Below are 15367 nucleotides of genomic sequence, written 5' to 3' on the forward strand. Positions count from 1 at the left end.
CACCTTAATTTAGCCCGAGGGAATTCCAAATTCAACACAAATCCCTGGTCTGTCCGGTCTGGGTCGTGACAGTCGTTTGCTCTGGCTTAAATCTCAGCGGAACAAAGCGCTGCGGCTGTGGGAGTGCAGCTGATCCCTCTGAATTGTGGCACAAGTGTCTGCCTCCATGGGACCCTGCACTGGGAACCTCAAAAGCACCACAAGGGCAATCAGCCTGGCATCCTGCGTTTGGACGCTGTTTCCAATGACAGTATCTCACTGGGGTGTTTTCTCCCCCAAAACCTGAACCAGGTCAGCACCCACCCACCCCCCGCCGGGGTCTCCTCCTGGGTGGGGGCTGCCGGAGGCTGGAGGGGGATGGCTGGAGCTCTCTGCTGGTGCCCATCACGGTGCTGGCTCTGGCCAATGCCTGGGTGAGTTCTGGAGCTCCCCGTTCCCCCTTGTTTTCCAGCGTACGGGGGGTCTCAGGGGGAGCCCTGGAGAAGGTGCTGCCGCAGGAGCAGGTGAGAGCAGCCATGGGTGCTGGGGAGGAATCTGACCAGGACCAAACCTGGCCACATCCCCTGTGAGGGCCGTGCTGGTGTGGTGGCTGTGCGGGAGGGCTGGTCCCAGTTCTCCCAGTCTGTCCATCCTCCAGCATCCCAGTTAGGGGTTCAGGTGGCAGTGGCGGTGGGAGAGGAGTGCTGCTGGGGCAGTCCCACCTCATTTTTATATTGGCATGCTGAGCAGAGGCAGTTGCCAGTGTCTGGCAAAGGATGGCAGATGGGTAAGCCCAGGAGCAGATAACATCAAGCTCAATTAGGCTAATGAAATAGCTGCTAATTAGGAGGCAGGAGACTGGGGACCCAGGGCTTCCCAATGTGCCTGTGCCTCTCCCCACACAGGGCTTGTGCAGTCACAGCCACCGGCTCATCAGGGTGAAAGCTGGTTAATGAGCACCACAAAAACGTACATATTTATGTATTTTCTCCTCCACCATTTTTTCCCTGGGGAGGAGAAATGAGCTGTTCTCCTACTTTTCTCTTGCAGTAGCCTGTGCTGCAGCTCCCTGTGCTCTAAACCCGCGGGGTGAAGCCCCGTACCCCAGTTCTCCTACCCGTGGAGAGGAAGCCCCCATCCCCCACGGACCCCTGGCTCTTCCACGCCATGGAGGATGAGGACGGCTACATGGTCTTAGACCGACGGGGCAAGCGGGGTGCTGCGGGGATCCCGGCTCCCCTCCTGGGTGCAGGTATTGGGGGTCATGTCCGCTGGGGGTGTGTGTTCCCCAAATTTGTGGAGGGGAGAGGAAATACGGGGCGATGCTGACCGGTGCGACTTGAGAAGGGGGAGAAGCGGGGTGACGCTGCCCGTTGGGTCCCCAAGAGCTGCTCAAGCTGGGAAACTGAGGCACGGGTTGAGGGAGGAGGGCCGGGGGGGCTTTTCTGGAGGCTGTAGCTCGTCAGACACCCCGGACTGGTGCCGTCCTGCCTCCACCCCACTTTTGGGGCCTCTCAGCTGTGACCCCAAAAGAGGGAGCAGAGGGATTTGGGGGACACCCCGTTCCTGCTGCTGGTCCCTTTCTGGGGTCGCACCTTTGTGCGGGGGAGTCTGCAGGGGCTTGGGGGTCTCGCCAGGGTGCTTTGCCCCAGGACACCCTGCTTTGGGCTCTCTGGGGGCAGGGGGGGTGACAGATGCTCTCGAGTCCCCCTACTTTTTTCCTACTCCTTCCCCTGACCGCAGGATCTGGGCTGTAAGACCCCCAGGGGGGTTTTGCCCCACGGTGGGCAAGTGTCCTCGCAGGAGCCCCCCGCCATCCCCTCTGCCTCCTCGGGGCCCTGGTGGCTGCCCTGGTGTTGTCCCTCATGCTGTGCGGTGAGTTGGCCCCCAGGGGCTTTTTGGAGGGGGGCTGGGAGTGGCCAGGTGCCCCCTCCATCCCCGAGATAGGATGCCCCCCTCCCGGCTCAGTGTCCCTCTCTCCCAGTGTCTTGGCTGGTGGCGGAGACGGGACGGCGCGAGAGGACCGCGGGGTGCGGGAATGCGTCGCGGGGATGCCAGCGTGCCGGCTTGGGCTGCATCTCCCTGGAGCTGAGGAAGAGCCTGTGTCCCCTGCGAGGTAACCCGCCTCCCGTGGGGTCCCCTCGGTGGGACACCCCCTCCCCAACAGGCACCCCTCCGGCCAAAGGGTGCCGTCCCCGGCCTGGCTGAGGCAGGGCTCCCCTGGGGTGCCTTAGCATGGCGGTGTCTGTCCGTCCACAGAGGGTGAGGGGTGCAAGCTCTGCTCCACGGGCTGGATGCTGCATGGGAGCAAGTGCTGTTGGGTGGCCAAGAGGATCAACCCTTGCAGCGCGAGCCAGGAGGACTGCATGAATCGGGGTGCCGAGCTGCTGATGCCAGGGGACCAGGATGAGCTGGTAAAGGGACCGATGGCATCGGGGACGTGGGAGGGGTCCCGGGACTGCGCCCCAGGGGCTGGTGGCACCTGGGGAAGGGCCAAGGGTTTCCCTGGGGGTCCTGGGCCAGCACCTGACCCTGAGCCTTCAGGGTGCCTTTGCCAGTGTCGGAGGGTGGGAGACAACGGTGGGGCTCGGTCCTCAGCCGGGGGCTGTGCGGGGACAGGCTGGAGCCTGGGACAGGGTGGCACGCCGGCCTGCCACCCGCCCTCTCCCCCATCTAGGGTTTCGTAAAGGAAATTTTGCAGAAACCCACCAGCTACTTCTGGATCGGCCTCTCCGTCCCCCCCGGCGGGAAGGGCTGGACCTGGCTTAACGGCTCCCACCTGGACCAGAGCCGGTGAGCGCTGTGGGGAGGGGTGGGCGTCGGGGTGGGCATCTCCACCATCACCCGAGGGACCCTCTTGCCCTGACACGGGCTCCCTCCTGCCCCCGCAGGTTCCAGCTGAGTCCCCGGGATGAAGGCAGAAGCTGCGGGGTGGTCAGGGAGGACAGGATCAGCTCCGACAGCTGCAGCGTGGGGTTGCAGTGGATCTGCCGGAAAGAAGCCACCCAGGTCTGAGCCAGGGACCCCGAGCTGGGCTGTGGCTGGGAGGGACGGGCCAGGATCAGGCCCTCCGTGGGGGAATATGGGAGGCAGCACTGGTGTTTTTGTGTGCAGATGATATTAGCTGGGCTCCCTGTGGTGTTTTCAAGCAGCTTTGCTGACAGACAGGACTGGAAGGAGCATCCTTCTGTATCGGACCAATTTGCGTGTGTGTGCATGCCCTTGCGCACGCTGTACCTGTCCCTTTCTGCCCGGCAGCACTTGCCCCTGGACTTGCCTCGCACTTCCACGGCTCCGGGGTACGCAGGGCCCCATCCTGATACAAGATGCTTTACACCTTCTGTTGCGAGAGGAACAGAGTGGCCTTGTTATCCTGAGTAGTGGTGGATAAGAAAACCGGTATGTTGCAAAATGCGTAAGATAGCAGAGGAAATTGCTTTTGGTTGACCTTGCAGTTCCCTGGGAAGATGAGAACCATAGGCCTTTTTAGATAATTCAGCTTAAAAGTGTCACTGTGGCTTGTGTTAAAAGAATGAAAATCAGGAAAAGTGTTAGAGTTACTAATGAACATTCTTTAGGATAATTTGTACCAAAACTTGTAAAGTGTCCCACTGCACAAAATCACCACAAGAGGGTGAACTAGCAGACAGTGAGGAAGACTATCGAAGACCACCAGAGGGTCCCTGAAGACCACCAAAGATCTCGAGTGCACGGGAGCCAAGGACATTTACATATATCAATGATTCCTGGTATTTAGATGACTATGTTAATTATTTCCAGGAAAAATCATGAATATGTATATCCATTTTGTAGCTAATCTCAGCTGTTGAAAGAATTGGCATACACGATAGGTGGAGTGATTCCCCGCGCACCCAGCGCTGCAATAAAGAACGCCTGCTTTCTAAAACTCCAGCATTGAGTCTCAGTGAGTTTCTGAAGCGCCGACTTACGGTAACAATCCAACCCCCTGGGAAGCTGCTTGTGGGCTTTCTGCCTGTGCCAGCGTCCCCCTCGATCTTCCTCCTGGACCATCCCCGTCCTCAGGTCGTGCTTTCACCCCAGGCACACCAAAACTCACCCAAGAAGTGGGTCGTTCCGGGAAGGGACTGAGGGGCAGCAGGGGAGACGGATGCGGATGCTCGTGGCACGGTGCTCGAAGGAGCATTGCCAAGGCAGAGGGGAAGCGCGGTGGTGGGAGTCTCGGGATAAAAAGGAAAAAAAAAGAAAGCAGGAGGATGAGAAAGAAACCCAAACCCCCATCAAGGGGCTCGCCGCGAGGCACAGTGCCCAGCCCGGAGCTCAAGGAGGGCCCGTTTTGCCGAGCAGAGGAGGGAGCCGGGAGCCATGGGGACAGCTGCAGGTCTGAGGCGCAGCTGGCACCCGCGGGGTGATGGGGGAGATGGAAGAGCCTCTCCCTATCACAGAACCCCCCACAAAAAACGGGGGTTCCCAGCTGAGAGCGAGCTGCAAAGCTCGGTGGGACTGGCCCGTGGGCCGGGGCTGCCTGCCGTCCCTGCTGCCTGGAACCAGCTGCCTGAACTGGGCTGCTTGAGGATGGCTGGACTGGGAGCACTGGGAAGGGGCTGCCTGCAGCAGCCCTGATGCCCACCCTTCCACGTCGCCACGCTGCCATGGCTCTCTCAGGGGCCTGGGGGGGGTGACACCGAGGGGATCCCAAGGGTCGTCGCGTCTCTCCCCCTCGCCAAACCAGAGAAGGCCCCTGCCTCAGTTTCCCATGATGAACCGCGCCCCGGGACTACAGTTCCCGTCAGCCCCCGCGCCAGGGACGCCTTCCCCCGGGCCCTCTGGCGGGTGAGGGCGGAGCAGCGCGCATGCGCCGCCGCAGGGAGGCGGAGGCGGGCCCGCCGCCATCTTGTCCCGGTCCCTGAGCAGTGAGCCATTGGGGGGGGATGGGGGGGGGTCCTTTGGCTCTTAAAGGGGGCACGGCCCGGGGTGGGGCCACCTCGAGTTGAGATGGAGCGCGGCCCGGCGGAGGAGGTTCGCCGGCAGGGCGGGTTGGCTTCGGCGGGGACGGCGGTAGCGGGCCGGAGCCTCGGCCCTTCTCTTCCTGTCGGGTTTCTCTTCCCCGCCGCAGGGCCTGCTTTAAGGCCCGGCGGCGGGAACGGGGCCGCGGCGGGGGTGGGGGGGGGAAGGGGGGAGCGGGAGGGGCGGGGGGGGGGTCCTCGGGGGAGAAATGGCGGGAAGGCGGGAGGCGGGGTTATGGAGAGAGAGGGGCGGGGTTTTACGGAGGAGGGGCGGGTCTTGAGGATGAGGGGGAGGAGCCAGCGGAAAGGGCGGGGAGGGGTCAAGCGGAGGCGTGGCTGCGGGGGATGGGCGTGGCTGGGTGGGCGAGGCACGCTGTTTGGGGCTCGGAGGGGTGGGGCTAAGGCGTGGGGGCGGGGTCTAGATGGGAGGCGGGGCTTCAGCTGGCTTTGGGGGGGGCAGCGGGGCTTCCACCCCCCCACTCCTTGTCCAGGTCTCCCACCCTGTGGTCCCCCAGGGCTGGGCCACCCCCGTGTCGTCCGCCATCCCCACGTCCCCTGTCACCCCCCTTATGGAGCCAAGCCACCCCCATGGCTCCCCCAACCCCCCGGGAGCTGCGTTGTCCCCATGTGTCCATCCCCCATGTCCCTGTGTTCTCCCTGATCCCCCCAGACCCCCCGCCCGCCATGGAAGCTGGGCCATCTCCACATCCCCCTCCCATGTCCCCATGTCCTCATCTCCCCCCCACCCCAGACCACCCCATGGAGCCTGGCCACCCCAGTATCCCTGGTGACCATCCCTTTGTGTTGTCGTGTCCCCCCCACCCCACCCCCAGACCCCCCCCATGGAGCCGGGCCGCCTGGGCCGGCAGCGGGCTCCTGATTGCATCCGACGACAGAAGCGACGGGAGCTGGATGCCCGCCGCAGCAAGTGCCGTATCCGCATCGGGGGGCACCTGGAGCGCTGGTGTCGCCTCAAGGAGCAGCTCGGCTTCGCCCTGCACTCCCAGTTGGCCCAGTTCCTCCTCGACAGGTCAGTGAGGGGGTGGCGTGTGCTGCAAAACTCTTAAAAAAAAACCCTTAAAAATCCTTGGGATGGGGAAAATGAATGGTTTAAGCTTGCTCACTCTCCCTCTTCCCACCACAGGTACAGCTCCCACAGCTGCATCTGGAGCCCAGGTTGGTGCCTCCCACCCCAAATCCATGTTGGCATTGATTATTTTGGGTGCAAAAGAGGTTTATGGTGAAGAGAGAAGATTCCCATTGCATTGAGCGCTTGGGTGCTGGAGATGCACCTGGAGATGCTCACCCCCCTAAATCGCTCCCTGGGTTTGGCTGCGTTGGGGTTGTTGTCATCCCCAGCTCTTTTTTTTGAGGGGGGAGCTGTCTGAGTTTTTGAGGGTTGCTAAAAAAGAGGAGCTCTTAATATGGTGGAAACATCAGAGCATGCATGAGATGGTAGGAAAGGTGAAGGGAAACCCTTGCAGACATCCCACCCCCCCTACGCTCTATTTACACGATGGAGAACAACCGAAAAGCCGAAGTTTGGAGCCAGTTCTCACCAATTTGTCTGTTTTTTGTACCTTCACCAGGCGAGCCGGAGCCCAACCTTCTCCATGCCGATGCCCTGCAGCGCCTGGTCGTCCTGTCCCACGGTCATGGCCAAGAGTGCGGTTTCATCCCTGACGTGAAGCCCCCGGCCCCAGGCAGCACGTCCCAGCTGGTGTGGGAGTGCGTGGCTGGGCACAGCTTCTCCTGGGGTGTCCCTGGGGCGGCAGGGGACTGTACCCCCACAACTGGCCACCATGGAGAGGAACAACAGGGGGACTCGGGGTGCAGCTCCCCACTGGCCACCGGCGGCCGGCGCTCGCTCCGGCAAGCAGGGCTGGCTGCTGAGTCCGGCTCTGGGAAGCGTGAAGCCGAACCAGAGGGAGCAGCTCAATTGCCCGTCGGTGACGGGAACCGGACGGAAGAGCCAGGAGCTCGTTGTGATGACAGTGATGATGGCAACGCAGGTGAGCTCCTCTGTGTCCCCTTCTCCATCCTCATTTCTCCATTGGCTTCTCGATTCCCCATCTTCAGCCCTTCTCCCAGTGCCAGGGGCATATCAACCACCTTCCCACTGGGATCAGATATTGCCCCAACCCCATTGCTTCCCTCTTGCTCCAGATTTGACAGCACCATCACGTAAAACAAATCTCTGGGCCTTTGCTGGAAAAACAGATAGAGGAGTCTCCTTCTGGGCTTGTTCCTACCACAAAAGGAGTATCTTCTCTCTCCTTCCTTTGCCTTGGAAAAGCAGAGCTGGGGGGGCTCAGGTTCATTGCAGGCATTGAGCAGAAGACCTTGTTGAGCCTGTGCAGATGCAGCTCTCAGCAGTTTCCAAGAGCCACAGCTCCTGTCGTTTACCCAGACTGAAAACCAGGAAGAAAAATCTTTTTTTTCCATACAGTGCCTTGTAGTAGCTACTTGAGAAGAGGTTGAGCTTCTTCCAGTAGAGTATTTTGAAGTAACTTGGCCCTCATTTCTTCTGGTCAGTGGGATGGCACCAGGCAGGTCCTTTCCAACACCTGAAGGTTTCCCAACTCTGCTGCCAGATCCACTCCCCATCCTCCTCCTCCCTCCTCTGCCTCTCCCAACATCCCAGCTCAACCAGCCCCGCTTCAGCTTACCGCAACTCCTGTCATCTCCTTGCAGCTCCCCAGGTGCCAACGGAGACGGGGACTGTAGCAAAAGATCATGGGAGGTGAGTGGTGGCATGCATGAGTCTTCCCCCAGTGTATAACTGGGCTTTCTGGAGCTGAAGGTCAAGTTTGGACCCATCCATCTCATCCCTTGTGTTCTCCAGTGGGCAGCCAATGTTTTAACAAAGACCTTCCATGATTAAAACCCATTCTGGCAGAGCTGACTTTGATTGTTGCATTCCTGCAGCGCACTTGTCCCGGAGGAGAAGGCAGAGCAGAGGGCTGAGCACCAAGAAGAAGAGGAGGAAGAGGAGGATGAGGACTTTGCTGAGGATGATGACCTCGCCTACACCGATGATCTGCGTGATGAGAATTACCACCCATCTCTGGACAGGTGAGGAGCATTTAGAGCTGCTGGGAAGGAGCCCACAGACTGGGACCACATGAGAGCCAGTCCACAGGGTCCCAGTCATGCTGTCCCAGTCTAGACAGGTATCACACTGGAAGGGTTTCAGACCTTACATCTCTACCACTTTCTTGTCTTGCTACACCTGACCCTAGTGGAGATGAGAGGAAATGGGAATAATGTCCTCATATCACCTAAATAATGTGCTTCTGAGCTCAAAAGGGCACAGCCTTTCGGGGAGGCACCTTCTTTCACTGTATCTCTGCCTGGGTCTTGCCATGTCCGACCAAGTCCAACCATGTCCATCTGCATCCAGCCAATGTCCTACCATGTCCAACCTTATCCAAACAATTTCCTGCCACATCCAACCATCTAAACCACCTTGCCTATCCCATGTCTGTCTTCTCCCCCAGTGACTCTGAGCTGCAGCGACGACAAAGCCAGACCAAAGCTCGTAAGAAATCTGTAAAGGAGGAGCAGCCCCCAAATGAGCCAAACCTGACCAACTCCAGCCCGTCGGAGGAGAAGGGTGGACGGGTCAAGTGAGTCACAATGGCCGCAGTGGTGTGGTGATGTTGGGGATGAGCATTGGGGTTGCCTGTCTTGGGGCATCCATCTCTCCATGGCCACTGAACGAGCGTTTTGGGGCATGTTGGAGATGCTGCTGCTTTCCATGCCGAGAAACCAGATGGAAACCATCCAACCCAACAATAAATGATGTTTGAGCTCTGGGCAGGACAGAAGGCACGTGTCCCTGAGGTGGTTTAATCCTTCTCCTCGCGGTGCCGATGTCTGCAGGGCAGAGCTGCGTTGCCAGGCCTTGTTGGGTGTTTGAGCTTGCAAAGGGGGGGTCTGGCATGTGGCTCTTGCTACTGAGGGGCCTTAATGAGGCATTGCATCTGCTGTGTCTCTCAGGGAGCTGGTCCCCATGCTCAGGTGGCTGGGGAGCAAGGATATGCTGCTTGGGCAGGACTTGAAGTCCCCTTAAACCATCACCATGGTGGGTGTTGAAGCCCTTCTTTCACATATATAAAGCCTCCAAGCAGCCTGGAGGTTTACGGCAGCAAAAAATCCATACGTTCGACCCCCTGCATAAGCACAGAGACTCCTGTCTCTACCTATAGATATGGGACTTCTCCAGCAGCCAGAGCAGCTCTATACAGCTGTCGTGGTGTAACCTCAGCCAGCAGCTAAGCACCACGCAGCCGCTCACTCACTCCCCGACATCCAGTGGGATGGGGGAGAAAATTGGGAAAAAGAAGTAGAAGTCCTGGGTTGAGATAAAACGGTTTAATAGAACAGAAAAGAAGAAACTAATAATGATAATGATAACACTAATAAAATGACAACAGTAGTAATAAAAGGATTGGAATGTACAAATGATGCGCAGGGCAATCGCTCACCACCCACTGACCGACACCCAGCTAGTCCCCGAGCGGCGATTCTCTGCCCCCACTCCCCAGTTCCTATATTAGATGGGCTGTCCCATGGTATGGAATATTCCTTTGGCCAGTTTGGGTCAGGTGCCCTGGCTGTGTCCTGTGCCAACTTCTTGTGCCCCTCCAGCTTTGTCGCTGGCTGGGCAGGAGAAACTGAAAAATCCTTGACTGTAGTCTAAACACTACTGAGCAACAACTGAAAACATCAGTGTTATCAACATTCTTCGCATACTGAACTCAAAACATAGCACTGTACCAACTACTAGGAAGACAGTTAGCTCTATCCCAGCTGAAACCAGGACAACAGCCTAGCTATATTGCCCAGCAGCTCAAGCCCGTGGGGAGAGGTGAGTAGTGACCGCAGTGCTGCCAACCTCAAGTATTGGTCAAGGGACAGCTTGGTAATGACCATGATTATTTAATTTGTAAGCACTCTTTACCACTGCCTGTTTGAGGCTGAGGGGTAGGTTTTAATCTCTCCTTCCCAGCCACGTGGGCTCAAAATTCATTTTTCTGTTCTAAATAAGCTCAAATCATCACTCAATTATTTGCTGCGTCTTTATGCAAGAGTATTAAATAGAGGTTGGTCTTAATGCTGAAACATGAGGATGGTCCATGCATTGCCTCTTGGGTCTGACACACAAGGAGATGTCACCTTGCTGGATTTTCTTACACTTTGAATACAAGGGTGTTAAAACCCCCTTTTTCACTGGAGTTAGCTGAGTGACCACGTAACACCGCCTTCTAATGCATCTTGCCTTCGTGTGTCCTATGGAAGATGGGACTGGCAGCAAAACGCATGCCCCAAAACTCATCACGTAAGTATTGTGCCGCTCCATTAAGGCTTTTATTGATTTGCTTTTTCACTTTGGCATGGTATTGCCACTTCTTTTCAGTGCTAAACGCCCTTCCCACCTCCTTGCAGCTCTGAAACTGCCTCACAGCTCAGTGGAAGAACAAACACCCTCCTGGAGACCCAGTGCCAGCAAAGGAAAATGTGACGGTAAATCTGGCATTTGCTTTTCTCCTCTCCCTGCGCACCGCTGTACATGTAGCACTGGGGGGACACCAGGCTCTCAAATTCAATTTGAGGGTGGAAAAGTTTGGGTTAGGTCAAGGTAGTCCTAGTTAAGGCCAAAAGTGAATTAAAAGAGGGACTTTTTTCACACCCCTCTGGCATTTTTTGGATGCTGCATGCTTTCCATTCAAAACCCTGGTGTTCAGACCTCCAAAAGTACACCAGTGCCTAAAGATGCACCTGGAGATTTGCAAAAGTGGCTGACAAAAGCGGTTGTTGACTTGCCTCGGCAACCAGTGTAGTCTTGGAGCTTTTACCCCCCTCTCCAAAGCCCTGGCTAAACTTTTTAAGTTGTTGGTGCCTTTCTGAAGGCTGAGCTTTTGGTTACAGAGATCCTATTTACCAGCCTGTGATTAATACCCACTTCCCTGCCCTTTTTGTCACAGCAACTGGAAGAATGGAGATAAAATACTATTTTATCAGCAAAAGAGAGCACCTCCAGCCTTCAGTGTGTTCATCCTCTTCTCACTTCCCAAAGCTAATGCCATCATGAGCTGATAAAACATTTTTAAGAGATTGCGGACAAAGATGACCAGCCCCTATTTTTATTTAGTGCTGAGGATGTGGTCTGGCATTGTCATCTATTAACAATCTTTTTATTTCTCCTCCCCACAAAAGCACACCTGTTTTTTTAAACACATCTTTCTTTATTTCAGGGTGTCAGCCAGAAATAGCTGCTGTTTCCAAGGAGCTGTGGATCAATTATAGATCAAACCTGTGATGTGAACACAGCAAGGCTGGCATGAGGTTGACAGCAATCTTAAATGTCCTGGGACATAGCCAAAACCATGTGAAAGACTTTTTGTAATGAGTAATAAAGAATACATTCCTATTTATAATGTCTGAAAGGTGCATTTGTTAATGTCGTTTCCTGCTCCAATGGGGAAAAATACTGAATTCCCAAAATGGAAGAAATAAAAGAGAAATGGTCACCCAGAGGATGGTTTTAATGTAGTGTTTGCTTGGAAACCCATCAGCTGTGAGGTTGGAGGACCACAGTTTCTCAGCTCTGTGCCTGGGGACAAAAGCCTCACTCAAGATGTTTCTCATTGCAGCTGCAAGAGGCGAGCGCAGCCGTGCGATGAGGACGTGGCCCAGATCGGCCCAAAGAGGATCAGGTACCTGGGGCTGGTGGGGAAGGGGAAGCTGCTGTGCGATTTCCCAGACCCTTGGGAAGAAGAGAAGGTGCAGCTCAGCTGTTCTGTGGTGGGACATCCGTGGCAAGCAACACTTGCTCTGATAGGAGCCTCCTGAAGGGCTTTATTTGCTTAAATTAAGCTTTTGATGGGTGGCTAAGAGGGAAGATGGGTGAGGAAGACCTAGTGGGGTGCCAAATCCAAAAGTGACTGCTTTTTCGGCTTTCCTAATGTCCTCACTGACGATGGTTTTCCACCTTCCCTCCTGCAGGAAGGCAGCAAAGCGCGAGATCCTCCTGTGCGACTTTGAAGGCTGTGGCAAGATCTTCTCCAACCGCCAGTACCTGAACGTGAGGGTTGGGGGCAGCTGTTGGGCTTAAATCCACCTCTCACGCCCCAGGAGGTGCAGCTGAGCTGGGCACAACCATCCCTCCCACTCCCAGTCTCTTCTGGGGCCAGCATGGGCTTTGTTGACCCACCTGATGGGTCAGGTTTTGCCTGTCCAGGCTCCGTTTTGGGCATTTTGGCTGTTGTCCTAGAGGTGGAATTGGGCAATCTGAACTGCCTGTGGCTTTCCAAAGCTGGACAGTAGATTCGGGACTTGTCAGCCCCGTGTGTTCAGCAGCAGCTCAGCGTGCCTGAGGTTGCTTGAAGTTCTACCACATGCTTCAGGGAGCGAAACTGGGGGGAGGTTGTCGCTGGAAGGTGCCCTTGGGCTTTCTCCAAGTGCAGCTTCTCAGCGCTGACCTCCTGGCTTCTTACTCCCCCTTTTTTCTCCCCAAAATGACAGCACCACAAGAAGTACCAGCACGTCCACCAGAAGACCTTCACCTGCTCGGAGCCCAGCTGTGGCAAGTCCTTCAACTTCAAGAAGCACCTCAAGGAGCATGAGAAACTGCACAGCGGTGAGTCGGCCACCTCAATGCGGGCACATACCCCCTGTATGGATATATATCTCCCTGCACCTCAACTCCTGTGCTGGTCCCACCTCTGCTGGGCTACAGCTGACCATACCCACGTCCTCACCATTCACATTTGCATCCCTGGTAAATGTTACTGCACCTGTTTGCTTTTTGCTCCCTACTATCAAGCTCTCATTTCTCATCTCTGTTTCTGTTCTGGGAAAGCATCCTGCCTCCTAAAATACATCCCCAAAGCCCCCCAATTGCTCTTTTAGGCTGGATCAGCCCCTAATCCTTTTTTCTTCTGCCCTACAGACAAGCGGGACTATATCTGCGAATTCTGCGCCCGTTCCTTTCGTACCAGCAGCAACTTGATCATCCACAGACGCATCCACACAGGCGAGAAACCCCTGCAGTAAGTACCGGTCCCATCAATGCAACCGCTGACTCTCTGGTTTGCGTCAGGGTTTCTCCCTGTCGCTTTTCAACCCAAATTTAGCTTCTCGGTGCCTGGCTCCATGGGAGAGCCAAGTTCCTTGCTGTGGGTAGCCAGAGGACTGGCTGTTATTTTTGCTTTGCCTAAAGGTTCCTGCCCCCGAGGCTGGCTGTGCTCTGATTCAGCAGCTTCAGGATCAGCTTCAGGGCATGGGCTTGATTTGGAGAAGCTTAATAAGCTGGGATTTAACAAGTGTGATGCATTTCCATGCCTCAAGGGTGTGCTGAAGCCACACGGAGCTAACACAGCAGTGGAGGGTGGTGGCTTTGCTAAACCCACATGGAATTGCAGCATCAAGATGAGGCAGGGCCAGTTCTCCCTCGTGCTTAATCCTTTGTAATACCTTTTTTTAAATTCTTTTACTTTGAATCTCGTTCTGTTTTCTCCCAGGTGTGAGATCTGCGGCTTCACCTGCCGCCAGAAAGCCTCCCTGAACTGGCACATGAAGAAACACGACGCCGACTCCTTCTACCAGTTCTCCTGCGACATCTGCGGCAAGAAGTTCGAGAAGAAGGACAACGTCACCGCCCACAAAAGCAAAAGTCACCCTGAAGTGCCCAGCGGACCCCCCCAGGCCGAGGGGGGCCAGCGGCAGATGGTGCCATCCCCACCGCCCAACTTCAGGGCAGGGATGCAGGCAGGGCTGGAGCACCCAGAGGTACCTGGAACGTTGGCTGTGGAACCCCTGGAGATGCCAGGGCTTGGGGACACCCTGGTGAGTGGTGGTGAACTGGAGAAGACCCCACCTCCCATTGCAGCCTCAGCTGAATATAGCAGGCAGGATCCAGGCGTGCCCCGAGGCCAGGTGATGGACAGCGTTGGGTCGTAGCAGGACTCATCATCTTGTTCTTGGCCGAAAGAGGGACCAGAGAGCAGGATGGGGTAAAGTGAAACGATGCTGGGCCCCGTGGCATGTGGCAGCAGCATGTGCAGGTGCCAAAAATACAAGGGACAGGCAAGGACTGGCGCTTCCCGGGGGAAATCCCAGCTTCTCCCGAGCTCGCAGCGGTGTTGCCACAGGCGGAGAGCCTCTCGCTCAACTCCCTCACTGTGAGGAGGGAGCGTGAGGTTGCCAAAGTTATCAGCAGGATCCTCAATAAAGACTTATTTTGTATAAAAGTGGGTTTCCCCGCTTGTGTCAGCCACCTCTGTGCCTCAGTGCTGAGTCTCTATAGAAGAGTGAGATTTCCATGTGTGCAGCCCGCCTCGACACCCCGTCCAAAGGTTGTCTGTATTTAGCACAATAAAAAAGGGTGATTTAGGTTGGGAAGTCAACAGTAGGTGGAGGCGACTGAGGCTGCATCAGTTTTGGCCTTGGAAACGGGCATTATTTGATCCGGTGATGGTTCCTCATGTCCTATAAACACCACTTGCCTTTTATTGAATGTTTTTGGAAAGGATTGTAATATTTACTCAGCCTTGAAGGTTGCCAGCTCAACAGGCTTTATCAGGAAAAAAAAGAAAAAAAAAAAAAGACAAACAATCCTGCAAGCGTAGGCCAGAAGATGGTTTTGACACAGATAAAGGGGCTGCAGGGAAGATGGAGCTCACTGGAGCACCTGTGGGAATCGGGGACCCAAAACAAGGCCAGCATTAAAGGTGGGTTTTTCCACTGCAATTCTAAGCATCCACAGCTTTTTGTTTCTTGCTGCTGGAGAGGGATGAGCCAGAGCACAGCCCTCTATCCAAACTGTGCTGTTGGCTATCCAATTAAAGAAACTGATAATGAAGTAATTGACCCAAAAATGGGGCTGTGAGGACTCCATGAACGCTCCCAGACCAGGGATAAATAGCAGGGTCAGTGATGGTGCAGAGATGCTCTGCAATACCCCCAGCTCTGGGGCATCTGCTTTCCTGCTGCTTAATGTTTTTCTTCCCAAAGCAGAAACTGGGTGGGGGGGTGGGGGTGGGTATTTCCTGGGCTGTGGGGGGCAAATGGGCACCCCAGTTTTCTCCACAGCATGAAACAGGGGAGCAGCCCCCCTCATCCACCCACTCCTTCCCCATGCACACACAGTTGGCAACTGCCTGCAGAAAGGCTGCATCCCCTCATCAGGGCTTCCACCCACCCCCAAAAAAAGGGTTTTTTTCACCCTCAAAAGAAGAGCTTGATGCTACCAGGTAAAGGCAGGGCCATGGGGACCCCCCCTCTTTTGCAATGTAAGCTCTTAACATCACTCCCCCAACCCAGGGTCCCTCTCTCCCCTTAATTCTGCCTCTCCCAGGGCTTATTTTAAAGGCTTTACATGTTATTTTATTCTTTTC

General features: G+C 55.8%; 2 protein-coding genes across 3 annotated transcripts; both read left to right on the plus strand.

Annotated features, from left to right (window-relative positions):
- Window positions 1-24: 24 nt before the first annotated feature.
- Window positions 25-3239, plus strand: LOC126035010 (killer cell lectin-like receptor subfamily B member 1A). The gene is made up of 9 exons (XM_049793094.1): window positions 25-291; window positions 452-503; window positions 1030-1231; window positions 1723-1854; window positions 1964-2095; window positions 2239-2393; window positions 2657-2772; window positions 2871-2988; window positions 3132-3239. The coding sequence occupies exons 4-9, from the start codon at window positions 1845-1847 to the stop codon at window positions 3138-3140; spliced, it is 540 nt and encodes a 179-aa protein (XP_049649051.1). The 5' UTR covers window positions 25-291; window positions 452-503; window positions 1030-1231; window positions 1723-1844; the 3' UTR covers window positions 3141-3239.
- Window positions 3240-4814: 1575 nt separating this feature from the next.
- LOC126034922 (zinc finger protein 692-like) lies at window positions 4815-15039 on the plus strand. 2 transcript variants are annotated; one of them, XM_049792844.1, is made up of 12 exons: window positions 4815-4871; window positions 5798-5994; window positions 6109-6140; window positions 6554-6976; window positions 7659-7707; window positions 7893-8039; window positions 8465-8593; window positions 11624-11686; window positions 11976-12054; window positions 12495-12609; window positions 12922-13021; window positions 13493-15039. In XM_049792844.1, the coding sequence occupies exons 2-12, from the start codon at window positions 5807-5809 to the stop codon at window positions 13929-13931; spliced, it is 1764 nt and encodes a 587-aa protein (XP_049648801.1). In that variant the 5' UTR covers window positions 4815-4871; window positions 5798-5806; the 3' UTR covers window positions 13932-15039. The 2 variants fall into 2 exon arrangements, with proteins under 2 accessions (XP_049648801.1, XP_049648800.1); XM_049792843.1 differs by lacking the exon at window positions 4815-4871 and adding an exon at window positions 4893-4977.
- The last annotated feature ends 328 nt before the right edge of the window (window positions 15040-15367 follow it).

Source organism: Accipiter gentilis, chromosome 36, assembly GCF_929443795.1.
Source record: "Accipiter gentilis chromosome 36, bAccGen1.1, whole genome shotgun sequence".
In the NCBI taxonomy this organism is placed as follows: domain Eukaryota; kingdom Metazoa; phylum Chordata; class Aves; order Accipitriformes; family Accipitridae; genus Astur; species Astur gentilis.